At 42.9% G+C, this 16,026-nt stretch overlaps 1 protein-coding gene across 1 annotated transcript in view; it reads left to right on the top strand.

The window, feature by feature from the left end:
- FCSK (fucose kinase) overlaps positions 1-16,026 on the top strand; it is a 394,768-nt gene that overhangs the window by 109,143 nt on the left and 269,599 nt on the right. The window contains 3 exon segments of the mRNA XM_030203610.1: positions 743-815; positions 4,960-5,057; positions 6,062-6,142. Coding sequence (XP_030059470.1) covers positions 743-815; positions 4,960-5,057; positions 6,062-6,142 — 252 coding nt within the window.

The following is a 16,026-nucleotide window of genomic DNA, read 5'->3' as shown; positions in this document are numbered from 1 at the left end:
GAATTGTGTTGTTTTGGGGTTTTTTTGCACTGTTCCGATGATATTTTCCGATGTTTTGAGCATCAGAGCTCGATTGCAGAGGACTCCTGGAGGGAGGCTGTAAGTGAAGAAATCCTCCCAGAGTGCTGGCTGAGTGTTGCAGCACCTGTGGGGGAGTCCCAGGAAAGCAAAAACTGGCCCTAGATCAAAGGTTTTGCGCTCTGTATTAAAATGTAGATGCCCAGGGATTGCATGAGAATAAATAAAATGCTGCAAAGGTTAAAGAATGCCTTTATTTATCTGTGAAGACCCAGGTCCTGATTGTCCCTAACCTGGATTAATGTGTGATTACCTTGAACTGTGCCGAGGAAGCCTGACAAGACAGAATTGTTAAGAGATGAGGAAATAATTGTCAATGTGGTTGTTGCGCATGTTTGAGCCCGAGTCTGTGACAGGAACAGACTGTGCTATTTTGATTGCTGATTCAATAATAAAGCTATTCATTGAGGGCTCCATGCCTGTCCATCAGCCATGCTGCCACACCCCCCACAACTCCCCCCCCCCCCAAAAAAAAAAGAGAAGGGCCATAGCGGAAACTTGATTTGCTCATATAGCAGAGAGAAACTAAAAAAAAAAAAAATTGGCCCTCTATGCCATGTACTGATGCAGCAGGGCAGTCATATGTATCACCTTGGGAAGATGGGTTTGAATGATCTTGTAATTTTCAGATGTGTTTCTCATAGTTCTAATTGTGTTCTTTTAGCTGGGTCCAGGATCACCTCCTGGAGTTTGGGTTTGCAGCACCGACATGATACTGTCCATTCCATCTGCACCAGGTGAGTTTCTATTTATGGAGCAGTGTCTCTGGGTTGCATCAGACAATGGATCTTAAACTCTTTGAACCTGAAAGGCAATTCTGCTTAGGGGGATGACCCGACTAACAGCATCTCCTATATTTGGAAATACTTTTAGGGGAGAATTCTTAGTTCACGGGTACTCAACTCGAGAGACACTCAACCAGTCAGGTTTTCAGGATCTCCAGAATGAATAAGTATGAAATACATTTGTATGCAATGGAGGTATTGCTTGCAAATTTATCTCGTTCATATTCATTCTAGAAAGCCTGAAAAGTTGATTGGCTGGTTGTGTGCTGGGCTGAGAACCACTGTCTTAGTCAAAACTCAAGAATGTTTGAAGTAAAAGTACCTCTTGGCTAAATAAATCTTAAACTGAAAAATAACCTTCTTCATTCGTGTTCCTTGATGAGCTCGAAACTTCCATGTTGTGCCAGCAACAGCAGGGAAGTGTCATCAATTCCACAGCTCATATTAATCAGACTCCTTTGTGCTGTGCAATGTAGATACTTTCAACAGTAACCACATATATTTTCTACAGCATAAGCTTATTAGCTATTAAAAGAGATATTTACCTCTTCTGTTCTTACTATAATTCCTTTTAGATCTTTATACCCAGGGGGTTGAGCCCAGAAAAAGGATGCTAATGGGCAAAGGAAAATATTGGTCAAAAGCAGGGATTCTCAACCCAGTCCTTGGGACATACCTAGCCAGTCAGGTTTTCAGGATACTCACAATGAATATGCGTGAGATAGATTTGCATGTAAATCTATCTCATGCATATTCATGGTGGGTATCCTGAAAACCTGACGGCTAGGTATGTTCTGAGGAGTGAGATGAGAACCCCTGGTCTAAAGAATTTATCTGTGTTCTTGTACTGTCATCCTTTGGGTCGCTACCCAACAGTTATCTGGGCACTGGCTAATAATTCAGTGGCGGCTCCAGGATAGCTAACCGGGCAAAGATAGCACTGTTTTTTATGTGGTTATAACTACCCGGTTAGCTGTGTGGGCACAGCATTGAATATCATAAGTGCCAACTTCTCCCCAACTCCATCCCCGTAATGCCCCTCTCCTGCCTGGTTTCAGTTGGCTGGTTAATACGGTATTGAGTGACACTGTCCAATTAAGTGCCATTGACTATCAGAGGCTGGCCCACTGAGCATGATTTAAGCAGGCGGGACCCTCTCATGCTCGCTTAAGTCACTTTGAATAAAATGTGTGTATCATTCCCTTAGTGTTTATTCCTTGAACAATTGTTTAGCTTACTTCATTAGCGTATTGGGCCTTGCAGTTTCAGTTTTCATTTAGGACAGGCCAATCATAAAATAGTGTAATTCTGATTTTGTAAGGTAAGAAAGTGACAGTTAGCCATAAAGAATGAAGAGGAGCAAAACTTAACCAGAAATTAAACCACAAGACAAGAACTCAAGTGTTATTCTGAATGAAAACACCTCACCCAATAACCAGCACCTATTTGTCTGTACGTCCTTTCAAATTTCAAAAACCTCCCTTCATTTGAGCTTTCCAAAACCAAACTGTTCATCTGTGACAAAAGAAGGTCTTAGTGGGGTTTTTTTATGCAATATATTAAATAGGACAGTATTTGAACTTTTCTTATGAACCATGAATATCCAGAAATGTAATGATATGTGTATCATTCCACTGAACAAAGAATTCTTGTAAGGCCACTTGCTCCATCTTCATCTCTCACATGCCATACGCATAGATGCGTGCAAGGTTGCTGTGAAATTTTTACTTTTAGCATGGTGCCACAGTTCACTCTCTATCACTGCAACACAACATTAAAATAATGTTTTTCAGTTAGTGAAATTTTATATTCTGTGCTTCTTGAAATTAAACATTTGTTTGTGTAACCTCTGATTTTTTTTTTTTTTAATTTCTCTACAGCCACTACTTTTTCTTTCTCCTGACCCTTTCAATACTATCGTGCTACCCTAAGTGCCTGATCTGCTTTTGTCCCCTTTACCCCCTGATCAAATGCCCCTCCCCTTGATATTACCTTTGGCTCTTGATGGAAACTGTTACTCTATTCGCTGTTGAAGTCCAGCAGCTCCCCTGTTGCAGGCCGGCATCCACATGCTCCAGCCAAGTCTGCAGCTGAGAGTTGTGGGAGAAAGTCCTGCAAGGGAATTGTAGCTTGTGCTATCTATTGGTGTTCCCCATGGATCTGTCCTTGGACCCCTTCTCTTCTCAATCTACACCTCTTCCCTGGGCTCCCTGATCTCATCTCATGGCTTCCAGTATCATCTCTATGCTGATGACACCCAGCTGTATCTCTCCACACCAGACATCACCGCGGAGACCCAGGCAAAGGTATCAGCCTGCTTATCCGACATTGCTGCCTGGATGTCCAACCGCCACTTGAAACTGAACATGTCCAAGACCGAGCTCATCGTCTTTCCACCAAAACCCACTTCTCTTCCTCCACTTTCTATCTCAGTTGATAACACTCTCATCCTCCCCGTCTCATCTGCCCGCAACCTCGGAGTCATCTTCAACTCCTCCCTCTCCTTCTCCGCGCATATCCAGCAGATAGCCAAGACCTGTCGCTTCTTCCTCTTCAACATCAGCAAAATTCGCCCTTTCCTCTCTGAACACACCACCCGAACTCTCGTCCACGCTCTCATTACCTCTCGCCTTGACTACTGCAACCTACTCCTCACCGGCCTCCCACTTAGCCATCTATCCCCCCTTCAATCTGTTCAGAACTCTGCTGCACGTCTTATATTCCGCCAGAACCGATATACTCATATCACCCCTCTCCTCAGGTCACTTCACTGGCTTCCAATCAGGTACCGCATTCAGTTCAAGCTTCTCCTTCTTACCTACAAATGCACTCAGTCTGCTGCCCCTCACTACCTCTCTACCCTCATCTCCCCTTACGTTCCCGCCCGAAACCTCCGTTCACAGGACAAATCCCTCCTCTCAGTACCCTTCTCCACCGCCAACTCCAGGCTCCGCTCATTCTGCCTCTCCTCACCCTATGCCTGGAACAACCTTCCTGAGCCCTTACGCCAAGCCCCCTCCCTGCCCATCTTCAAGTCTTTGCATAAAGCCCAACTCTTCAATGCTGCTTTCGGCACCTAACTCTCACCTTTCAGGAAATCCAGACCTCCTCAATTTGACTGCCCCTATCGGACTGACTGTTCACTTGTCCTTTAGACTGTAAGCTCTTTGAGCAGGGACTGTCCTTTATGTTAAATTGTACAGCGCTGCGTAACCCTAGTAGCGCTTTAGAAATGTTAAGTAGTAGTAGGAGAGGATGGACTTGCAGTATGCACCAGGTTAGCTGGTGCTTTTCCTCCTTGTCAGGGATGCAAACATGTTATGTTATAATGCTATTATTATTAATAAAAAGATTTTATATACAAAAGCTATTGAAACGGTGTACAAATAAGACATCAACCCACCCCTCCTCCCTCAAGCAACCTCTTCCACCTCCCCCAATTAAAATATTAGAAATCCCACCCTTCCCCCGATATATCCATTCAACCATATCCCACAGTATGCACCTAATATACCCAAGTGTCACCGTACAATAAACAGACTCCATATTATTCCCAAAATTAAAAACTTAAAATCAATAAAATATTTTAATTTCCCCAAAATATAAAAGCAAGATTAGCCTTCCCTTCAACACCCAGCACCCTACTAGCCCTAAAAAAAAACTTAGAATCATTCACTATCCCTATATTGCACTTCCTGGGAGCAAAGAAACCCAAATCAGGTAATAGCCAAAATAATCCAAAAGTACAAGAAATACATCATGTAGTAATTAATAAAAGTACATTACCAGCTCACCCCATTGTATTGGTAAGCCAAGTTATTAAACCAGCTATGTCAGATTTATAAACCAGTAACAAATCTAAATTGCAATGTTCCTGGTTTAATTGTATAATTTGTGACAGACAGGAGTTTGCATATATGTCTGTATCTAAACTTTATTTTGTAATATTTATAGCTACTTCAAATATATTCAGCTGGGTTCTCTGTATCAGACTCGCCTTCCCCTCCTCTCCACCCTATCACTTGTGCTTTAATTTGTTCATGGTGAATGTAAGACTCATTACAGTGCTTTTAAATGTTCTTCTTTACATGCTTAGTGATCAACTGGGAAGGATTCCAAGGTGCCAAAGTGATCTCGGTAATGGGAAGCATGTCGTATGCTAGAAATCATGGCGTTTATCTCACCGACCATCAGGTACTAGATCCCATAATCATGGACTTGTGGAATAAGAAATCATATGGAGTGGCTGCCTATAGAGCAGGGGTTCTTAACCCAGTTCTCTGGAAGTTTTCAAGATACCCACAATGAATATGCATGGATAGGTTTGCATATAATAGAGGTAGTATATGCAGATTGATCTCATGCATATTCATTGTGAATATACTGAGAACCTAAATCCCTCGGTGTGTTCTGAGGGCTAGGTTGAGAACCCTGCTATAGAGGGAGGCAGAGTAGTAATGGCATCAAGGGCCCTTAGCTGTAGGGATGAGGTGCAGAGCTGCCAAGTTACCCAGTTCCAGGCAAGAGACTTTTTGGCTAGTCTTGCTTTTGAACTCGCATTCCAAAGCAGTGTGCGATTTGTAGTGCCTGATCCTGCTCATTGAAATCAGTGCTGCAAGTCCCATAATGGGATGGGGTGGTCAGAAATCCAGGACTGTCCTAAAACCTCAACTGGGTAGCTTGGCATCTCTGGAGGTGCACTGGTGGCAGCAGCAAGGAGGCCAGAATGTGAGATGCCACAGCATGGCTCCTTGTCTATAGAGTGTGACTACAAAGGTGAGTAACTGCAGAATGTAAGCCACGGTGGCAGTGGTAGCAGGGGGCCCTGGCTGTGGCATGTGAGGACTGGCAATGGCAGCAGGCACCCCTACCTGCAGAATGTGAGGCATATTGGCAACAATGTGAGTCCCTGGCTATAGAGTGTGTTGCCTGGCTGTGGCTTCAGGGGTGAATAGCTGCAGAATGTGAGGCAAAGGGGCAATGGCAGCAGGGGGCCTTGGCATGTAAGATGTTTCAGCTTCCCACATGAAAGATAACTGCAGAAAGTAACAGAGAAGATGAAATAAGGGAGATTCTGGTCTTCAGAAGGAATGTATTTGGGATTTTTTTCTTCTCTCTTCTTGCCCCTTTTTTCTCTGATATTTTTTTCCTACCTCCTGTTCAGTGTACTCCTCTAACTCTTGGATTTCTCATTCCAGGGCTTTGTCTGTGACATTATCTATCAAGGTTCCGAGTCTGAGATCCAGTCATGTGCCAAAGATGATGGGAGAGTACCTCTGGTATGTTACCCAAGTACTTAATGAGTGGATAAGAGTATTACCTGAGGGACAACTCATTGTACCTTTTTCTGGGAGATGAGTGCAGCTAGTCTGTCAACTTTTACCAGCATCTCATTCACTGCAGTAATAGACAAAGACATGCGAATGCATGTATGGAATTTATAAGTACTGTATGTTTCTCACACCCTGTGAATGGTTACAGTGGTAATAGAGTACAAGAACAGCATATACTGTTTGTTTTTCTAGTCCTCCCTTTTTGGTAGTGAATATTATGTAATCATGTCCCTAGTGGAGTGAGGTGGCAGGATATTACAGTTCTGTCCCATATTATACAAATTTTCAATTTTGGTCAAAAATAGACTACCCTACACTCTGCTCTGAGCCTTCTTCTTGGATCTTAGTCAATAAGGAGTCAATATTTAAAAGCATTTATCTGACTAGAAGCACCTGCTAGCTGGATAAATGCCACAGAGAGAGATATTGAGTGGCACTATCCAGATTGTACTGCCAGAAATGGAGTGGAAGAGTAGCCTAATGGTTAGTGCAGTGGCCTTTGATCCTGGTGATCTGGGTTCAATTCCCACTGCAGCTCCTTGTGACCTTGGGCAAGTCACTTAACTGTCCGTTGCCCCAGGTACAAAAACTTAGATTGTGAGTTCTCTAGGGACAGAGAAAGTACCTGCATATAATGTGTACAGCACTGTGTACATGTAGTAGTACAGACTGCCTTGCCAATATCCAGATATTGCTGCTGGAACTATCTTCCTTTTGCTGGCTTGTAGTTGCAGCTTTTAATGCTGATGTTTTTAAGCCATTAACTTCTGATTTCATCTGTGGAGTTGGAGGCACTTCAGGATTTGTTGGCCTGGTGACAGCCAGTGCCCTGGTTCACATTTAACCTTTCTCCTGCTCAGATGACTGCCAAGACTTTCCTCCTGCCATGTTATACCATGCAGGGTCTCAGAGTCTGGGAGCTGCTTGCCCTATGTGGCTCAAGCTGCAAAATAGCTGGGAAGAAAAATGTTCGCCTCTGGGCAGTTGAGAATGATTGTTAGCTGTAGAAGTGTGCATACTTTATAATTAAGAAGAAATCCAGTAGCTGAATTTTGTGTTCACTTATAAAGAAAAAAAAAGTATTAAACATCTTCTCCAAATGGAGGTCCCTTTTCTGTATGAGACCAGAAATTGTCAAATGAAACAGTGGTGCCAAGCAAATTAAGAGAATAACTCGTAATTGGTATGAGCTTTGAGGGTATCATCAGAGTTTGGGAAGTAAGACCAGTGCTGAGCAGACTTCTACGGTATGGGTCCAATAAATAGAAAAGACAGAACAGAATCAAGGCTGGAGTGGAGGAGTAGTCTAATGGTTAGTGCAGCAGTTTTTTGAACCTGAGGAAGTGGGTTCAATTCCCATTGTAGCTGCTTGTGACTCTAGGCAAATCTCTCAACCCTCCATTGTCCCAGGTGCAAAATAAGTACCTGTATATAATATCTAAACTACTTTGTAACCACAGAAAGGTGGTATATCAAATTCCATCCTCCTCTCCTTTCCTTTCAATGGCAACTCCAGTAGTTGGGAAGTAGGACCAGTGCTGGGCAGACTTCTATGGTCTGTGCCCCAAAATTGGAAGAGAGAGATTGTCTGTTCAGAACTCTGCTGCACGTCTCATATTCCGCCAGAACCGATATACTCATATCACCCCTCTCCTCAGGTCACTTCACTGGCTTCCGATCAGATACCGCATTCAATTCAAGCTTCTCCTTCTTACCTACAAATGCACTCAGTCTGCTGCCCCTCACTATTTTTCTACCCTCATCTCCCCTTACGTTCCCGCCCGTAACCTCCGTTCACAGGATAAATCCCTCCTCTCAGTACCCTTCTCCACCACCGCCAACTCCAGGCTCCGCTCATTCTGCCTCTCCTCACCCTATGCTTGGAACAACCTTCCTGAACCCTTACGCTAAGCCCCCTCCCTGCCCGTCTTCAAGTCTTTGCTTAAAGCCCACCTCTTCAATGCTGCGTTCTGCACCTAACCCTTACCGTTCAGTGAATCCAGACTGCCCCAATTTGACTGCCCCTATCGGACCGACCGTTCACTTGTCTATTAGATTGTAAGCTCTTTGAGCAGGGACTGTCTCTCTTTGTTAAATTGTACAGCGCTGCGTAACCCTAGTAGCGCTCTAGAAATGTTAAGTAGTAGTAGAGATTAGAGATTAAGGGGCTCATTTTCAAAAGAGAAAAACATCCAAAAAGTGGTATAAATCTGCATTTGTCCGCGAAGATCTGCCTTGGCAGAGGAATGCTGAGATCCCACAAAGTACAAATGGGGGGGGGGAGACGGAGTGGGAAATGGACCATGCGATCCAGAGATGTGCGAGGAAACTTGGATATTTTAAACAATGTTTATTAACAGAAGACTCGACACAGTACTGTTTCAGCCACAGGCCTGCCTCAGGAGTCTAAGGAAAACATACATAAGACAATGTAAATAACAAAGTAATACATAATCAAAACTATATCATTAAAAAATTTATAATAATAATAACAAACACAAATACAATTTGTTTTAGCCATGCAGCCTTCTTTTACTCCAACACTCTGCCATTTCCTCTGACCCCAATATGTTCAGCTAGCAAATTTGTTTAGTATTGCTTATATTCCACTCATTAGCGCTCTAGATAGGAGTACCATGGCATGCTTTTTTTCTTAGTTCATCAGAATGCGTTTTTTTTCTAACTCCACTAGAATGTATTATGCGCATGTGTGATTTTTTTTGGTGCCTTTTTTTTCATTTTTCTTAAAAAAGAGAAGTGTCTTTCAAATGGACTTCTCACTTGGCAATTCACCGCACACTTCTATGAATTAATTTGCATGGGGACAGAAATCGAACTCATCCCCCCTGGAATCTAACCCGTCCCCGCCTCAAGTAATTTCCTCCATCCCAGCCCCCGGCCTGCCCTGCTGTTGCTGTGCCACAGTCACCTTGTTCCCCTCCCAAGAAAGCCAGATTCTATAAGCAGTAAAAGTACTAGTAAAAGTAGCATAAATAATTTTCTTCCATACTCTGCTAAATACAAAATTAAGTAAGATACACACATCCATTAGCAACATGTCCCCCTCTCCTCTCCATCCCCTTCTATCCCATGTGCTCTATTTCTACTTTTCCCTTCCTCCATGTATATCCCCTTTACCAATCTTTTTTCCCTCTTCCCTGCACCCACCCACACTCCCTCCCCTTTTACCAAGGAGGTTAGATAGGGTGAGCCTATCTAGCCGGTTATATGGGCTGAAGCCAGTAGGTGGAAATTGATGCCACACTAGTTCACCTAAAACAATAGTAAATGCTATTGAAAACAATAGCAAAAAGATTATTAGAAATAAGGGACTTTTTTTTTGTTACACAACAAATTTTGATTCAGTGTAGCTTACATTTGAAAATACAGTGAGACAGAATAGTAGAATTCAGTTATATCATGGGAGCAAGTAGATGGATATGTCTGAAACATTTAACAAAGTTGAGATTAGCATATAGACCCAACTGGGTATTTAAAAAAAAAAAGGCAAATGCATGTTTATAGTATACCACTTAAATCCTCAAAACAAAAGGAGCAAATTCCCACATGCCATCATTTTTTCTTTTGTTGTAGGCACAGGAAAACATTTTTTTAATGCTCCCAGTTTTCAACCTAATTCATGTTTAATGTGGGATATAAATGCCATAAATAAGTAAATAAATAGATAGAAACTCTGAATATTGAGCACCTGATTCTCTTAACATGATGTCTGTTTTAGTGGCCCTTTACCAGGAGAAAAAAATAATCTCTGCATGAATGTAAAAGTACAAGGGTGTCCCTTTAACCAGTCCCTCCAAATGACACACTGATTACAATTTATAACAAATTAATACTCTACCTATAAAAAGTTATTCTGTTATTATACTTCCTCTGTGTACATCTGTATGCACAGGTCAGCATGTTTGAAAATCTAAGTGAGATAAAATAAAAATTCCAACAACAATAAAGAATAACAACGTGGATACAGCAGCTCATAGGTTTGCTTGCTGTGTTTTGAGTGCACAGGGATTCGGCTGCGTGAGGAAGGGGAAACAGATCACTTTTTGTTTTTTTGTTTTTTACAGTGTCCTTCCTCCCCGCCTCCCACCCACCCACATTCATATTCCAGACCTTCCCTCCAGCCCTTGGTGCCCTCCCAGCACATATCTCGAGCCACCCTGGTGGTCTAGTGGATTCTTCGGGGCAGGAAATATCCCCAGTCTTTTCTGCCCGCTGCCGCATCTTCTTTAAAATGGCTGCCAAGACTTCCAGCGTCAGCCTCACAAGACTTCAGCAGAAGTCTCACAAGGCCACCGCTGGCAGTCTCTATTCCAGGCCTCCAAGACTAGCTAGGTGGTTGATGACCGGTTAATGCTTTGTGAAACCAAGAGATAGATACCTGAGCTAAAGCATCACCTTCCAGAAACTTGTGCAACTGGCACCCAAACCTCAAAGACAGGCTTTGTGAAGGTAGAGAAGACATATATACCCCCTAAGTCACCAAAACTTTTGCACACAAATTTGGGCATGTGCCCAATTTAATTAAATAATAAGCCAATTAGTGCCTAAATTTTAAGCATGTCCCAGAAAAGGGGTGTGTGGAAATGGGAGGGTCATGGGTGTTTCGGGGCAGAGTGTGGGCGTGGATTTGAGTTACATGAACAATTATAGAATAAGAGGGTTCCACTTGTATATTTAGGTGGGGGCATTTTCACTACATTTTTGTTGGTGTAAATGGACGCACCTAAATTTTTGCATGATCCCTTCACTTAAGCACTATTCTATAAACTGTGCCTAACTTTAGATGTGGCTTCTAGAATAGCACTTAAGCAGGTTTTTTTCTGTGCCAATTTTTAGGCACAATTTCTAGAATTCACCCCATAATGTGAAAGCTGTATTTATGCATAGTGATCTGCTGGCCAAAATGAGCACTTCTGTTGCAGTTCAAGGAAAGTTTAAACGGACTCATCTTCCTGAAGTGTTCCAATAGCAAAATACACTGCTCCTTCCACCACCTAAACACTGCAATAATTCTGCATTCCCCAACAACGGTAAAAAGACATTACTAGATTCCTCCTGGTCCCAAAGGGGAAGCAACTCCTCCATAGAGACCATAGTAGGTGTAATAAGAGACTTCTGTTCATTGGGTTGGCAGCCGAAAAAGTTGTCATTCAGCACACCACATATATCCATACACCTAAATAAACTATCATGGGGATATCTGATGAAACTCCAGAAGGAGGAAAAAACTTCAGCAAACCATGACCATTAATATTGGGTCTTTGTTACAGGCTTAGTTGCAATCATAGACATAAAAACCCTCCTGTGCTGAAAAAGATATGCACGAATAAAGTAATTAAGATGCCATGGGTGAAAATAATCCCATTCAGAAGTAATCTGTATAAATTAGTGTCTAGAATCCAATCTCTCAAATGGTGTAAAAGACATGCCTGGTTATATACCTTTATATCTGGCACCCCCAACCCCCCTTGGCTCCAACTGCCTTTGAGATAACTCCATCTCACCTTAGGTTTTTTGAGATCATTACTGTAAAAGAGTTTATAAGAGATGTACCCAGCCTTCCTTAAATGATAAGAGCCCGGTCCATCTTAAGGGAAGCATAGCTGGGGAAACTAAGTTGATGGGAGGGCCCATGTAAAGAGTTTAAAACCCCAGGCCTAGACTGGAGGAATGAAATCCTCAAGAATTTGCTAAGAGCATTTAAGTGGAAAAGACTTCCCAACCAAAATGATACCGCATCCCTGGCTGGCTCGCTCCCCACCCCCTGCTCCCACCCCCATCCCGTGAGTCCTGCACTTCTGATTTTTTGTTCTTGCTTCTGCCACGGTGCTTCCAACTTAGAGTATTGGCGTGCGCTACCTGGCAGTGATTCATACACACAGGCCAGCTCCAGGGTTCCCTCTCCTATGCAGCTTCCTGTTTTGGGCAGGACATGGCAGAGGGAACCCCAGAGCCGGGCTCTTGTGTGTGAATTGCGGGTAGGACATGCCAATACTCTAAGTTGGCAGTGCCACGGTAGAAGCAAGGAGAAAAAAATAGACGTGCTGGACTCGCGGGACGGGGATGGGAGCAGAGAGAAAGGAGTGACAGAAGTAGGGAGGAAAAAAGACAGAGGTTCCTTTCTGGGGGAGGGAAGAGTCTGAAGGGAAGGGAGAGAAGTGCTGCCCTATGGGGGGGGGGGCAGGCTGAGTGGCTGTCTGGGTGCTGGACCCATGGGGGGGCTAGAGGGAGGGAGGTGCTGGAGCTGTGGGGGAGGGGTGGAGGGAAGGGAGAGGTGCTGGACTCGGGAGGGGGGGCTGGAGGGAAGGGATAGAGGTGTTTGATCCCTTGGGGAGAGGTGGAGGCTGGAGGGGAGGGAGAAAGGTGCTGGACCCTTTGGGGGGGGCTGTAGGGAAGAGAGAGAGAGAGGTGTTGGACTCATGGGAGGGGTCAGCTGACTGTCTGGGAAGGTAGAGAGGTTCTGAACCTGTGGGAGGGGAGAGAGGGAAGGGAAGGGAAAGAGGTACTGAAGCCAAGGGATGAAAGAACAGGCAGTCAAATACTAAACCGACAGCACAAGTGAGAAAAAGAAGGGCAGGCATGCCAGATATGGGCGGACGGGGGGAAAGAGGGAGGGGAGAGAAGCTAGATGGGGAAGGATAAACAGAGCTGGAAGATGGATGGTGGGCATGGTGAGAGAATAAATGTCAAATGGACAGAAGACTCTAGTGAGAGAGTTAAGAAAAGACAGAGGGAAGCAGAAACCAGAACCTGGGATGAACATTATTTGAAAAAAAAAAAAAAAATTCTTGTGATTAGAATATGCCAGATTTGAAATGTACATCCTGCCAGGTGCTCAGGGCAGAAATCTAGGAGAGACCACAAGTCCATTATCAGGCTGCATCTTCTTCAGGTTCCAGCAGGCTTGGGGCTCTTTCTGGCCAGGGGGCCAAGGGCAGTTGCCCTAGCTGCACTCCTCTAACACCATCCCTGGCGTGTGCCATCTTTCTTTTTTGCATCTCTTTCTATTTCTCTGGTGTTGTACTACATGAAAGATCTTGGGATTTCAGTTTAATTTGTGTTTATATTTGTGGTCACCTATCTATATTTGGTATTTGTGTTCTGAGTGTGTGACCAACGTATTCTGTTAGTATGAATTTTCTATGTAGCATTTTGTAGTGATTTGGCTTGTTCAGTTTTCCCAATAGATGTATTGATATTTTAGGGCATCATTGTAATATTTAGGACCCTAAAATATTGTAGGTAGAATCCTTGTTGTGGGAGTTAGTGCTGGAATGATAGATTTTATCTAGGTTCTGAGTAACTTGTATTACTTTACACGGTGTCTGCTGTTGAGACTACACTAGAGACAAATATTTATTTGTATGGTGAGTTTTATGGGGAAGTATCCTAGCTCTGCTCTGCATCCACGGTTGGGGAAGGACCAGGGGGTTCTGTCGATGCAAAATTTATTTGGCTTCAATACCATATAAAACAAACTTATTTATTTGTTACATTTGTATCCCACATTTTCCCACATATTTGCAGGCTCAATATGGCTTACATAATACCATAAAGGCATTCGCCAAGTCCGGTAGGGGACAAGTACAAAAGATGTTATAATGGGATAGAGAAGATAAGATACAGTCAAATTGGGTTAGGGTAGAAGGGTTTGATAATGTCCAATACGATCTTTGATAGTGAAGTGTTGCAGGGTTGAGGCATTTAAGTTGGGTCATTCGGTTATGCCTTTCCGAATAGGTGAGTCTTTAATAAGTGTGGGTCGGAACACCAAATGGGGTCACAAAACCCACGTTTGGGGTCATGAGTGGGCTGTCCCTAGGTACATAATTATTCTGCACCTCCGGTGGGGTCACACAGTTTTATTTGGCCACTATTATGGGGCTGTGGCTACAAAAGAATTGACAAGCCCTGATACAGGGGGAAGTATATGTGTGTTGGAGGACCATGGCTCAATGGGGACTGAAGAGTGTAGTTTTTTTGGACTTCCTTCTAGCTTCAATGTGGCCTGCACTGCTACCCTCATTGAAGTTATTGGGATCAGGGTAGGGGTCGAACATGAGGTGAGGCAGGACATGGGTGCATCAGGTGGTGGATTTTTCTCTTTCAAAATTTGGCAACCCTAGTGCCCACCTATCCAACCTGTTGGCCCACCCAAAAATTGCCTTCTGGCTACACCACTGCTCCTATGCATAGGATATCATTCTACTTTTCTCAGGGGCTGATCTACATTTAGCATACTTGCAAATGAATGAAGTCTTTGACTCACTATTTACATGGTTCTGCACCCTGAACTTTAACCCAGACAAGACCAACATTTTGTGGATAGGAAATGAGTCACACCTCCCACCTAACACAATAACCCACGTTGGTAGGAGCCACAATAACTATCAAAAGAGAGAGAAAACTTCTGGGGGTCTGGCTAGCCTCTCACTTAACCATGTCAGCACAAATAAATAGTGTTGTCTGTAAATGCTTCTGCAAATGAAAGCTCCTCTGCCATATTAAATACTTACTGGATGTAGCACATTTCCAGATTGTTGTGCAGGCCCTGGTTCTTCACTGTTCTGGACTATTGTAACATAATGTACCAGATAAATTACTACAGAAGATACAGGTTGTAGAAAATGTAGCTGCCAAAATGAGAACATGTCACACCATATCTCCTTAAATTTCATTGGCTAACCTGTAAGGCATGAATTGAGTTCAAACTCCTCACCATGATCCACATATGTATATATGGAATGGCACCAGATTATTTACAAAGAGTTATCAATCCAAAAGAACCCTCAGATCCTTAACCGACATCCGACTGGCAGCCTCTGATAAACAAGTCTGTTGTCTAAAAAAAGACAGCTAACACTACACTCCTGGATAGAGGAGCAGAATTAAGGAACTCGCTACCACTAAAAATTAAAAGAAATGTCAGACTACATGAAATTCCGTCAAAAACTGAAAACATGGCTTTTTCTAAAACACTGTGGGCCACAAACTAATCCCAATAGAGAGTAATAATAACACTAGTAATACAGGCAAGCAGGCCCCAGGGCTGGAATCCATCTTGTAGGTCCACAAGGGAACAGACTAATGGATCCCAGGAATGGTCAAATAAACATAACACTTTGCTCTTATAGTTCAACACGGATTACATACAAAGAGAACTGGACATTCCAGGAAATACAACAACAAAAAATTAATCAGCAAGCCTAATACATTCGCCATCTTCCATAGATCCTAAATAGATAAGTCTTAAGCAATCATCTAAAAAGTGCATAATTAGACTCCTGAATTATCAAAGTAGAAACATCGTTACATAATTTAGCTGCCTGATAAGAGAAGAGAAAGTCTATGCATTTTCTTCTTACTTTACCCCGCATCGATGGAAAGGAGAATAAATTGATAGATCTGGAAACACGAGTAGTATTTGACAAAGGAAAACATTGAGTCAAATAAACAGGAGCTACACCATAAGAAACCTTGTACATCAAACAGGCTAATTTGAACATGACCCTTGTGGCTACTGGCAGTCAATGAACTTTAGAATAATATTCTGATAAATGATCAGAATGTTTTAGAGAAAAAAAATCAACCTTAACGCTGTATTCTGGATTGTTTGTAACTTTTGCATAAGAACTTGAGAACAGCCTAAATAAATAACATTACAGTAACTCAAAGAACTCAATAACAAACAGTGAACCAGTAGCCGAAACTGATAAGTATGAAAGAATTTGCAAATACAATGTGGTATTCGCATAAGAGAGAATGATTTTTGTACCACCTTATTAACCTGAGGCTCTAAAGTGCCAGTA

Source organism: Microcaecilia unicolor, chromosome 5 (assembly GCF_901765095.1).
Source record: "Microcaecilia unicolor chromosome 5, aMicUni1.1, whole genome shotgun sequence".
Taxonomy (NCBI): Eukaryota; Metazoa; Chordata; class Amphibia; order Gymnophiona; family Siphonopidae; genus Microcaecilia; species Microcaecilia unicolor.
Note: the sequence above shows the minus strand (reverse complement) of the source record. Positions and strands in the feature narration are given on the sequence as shown.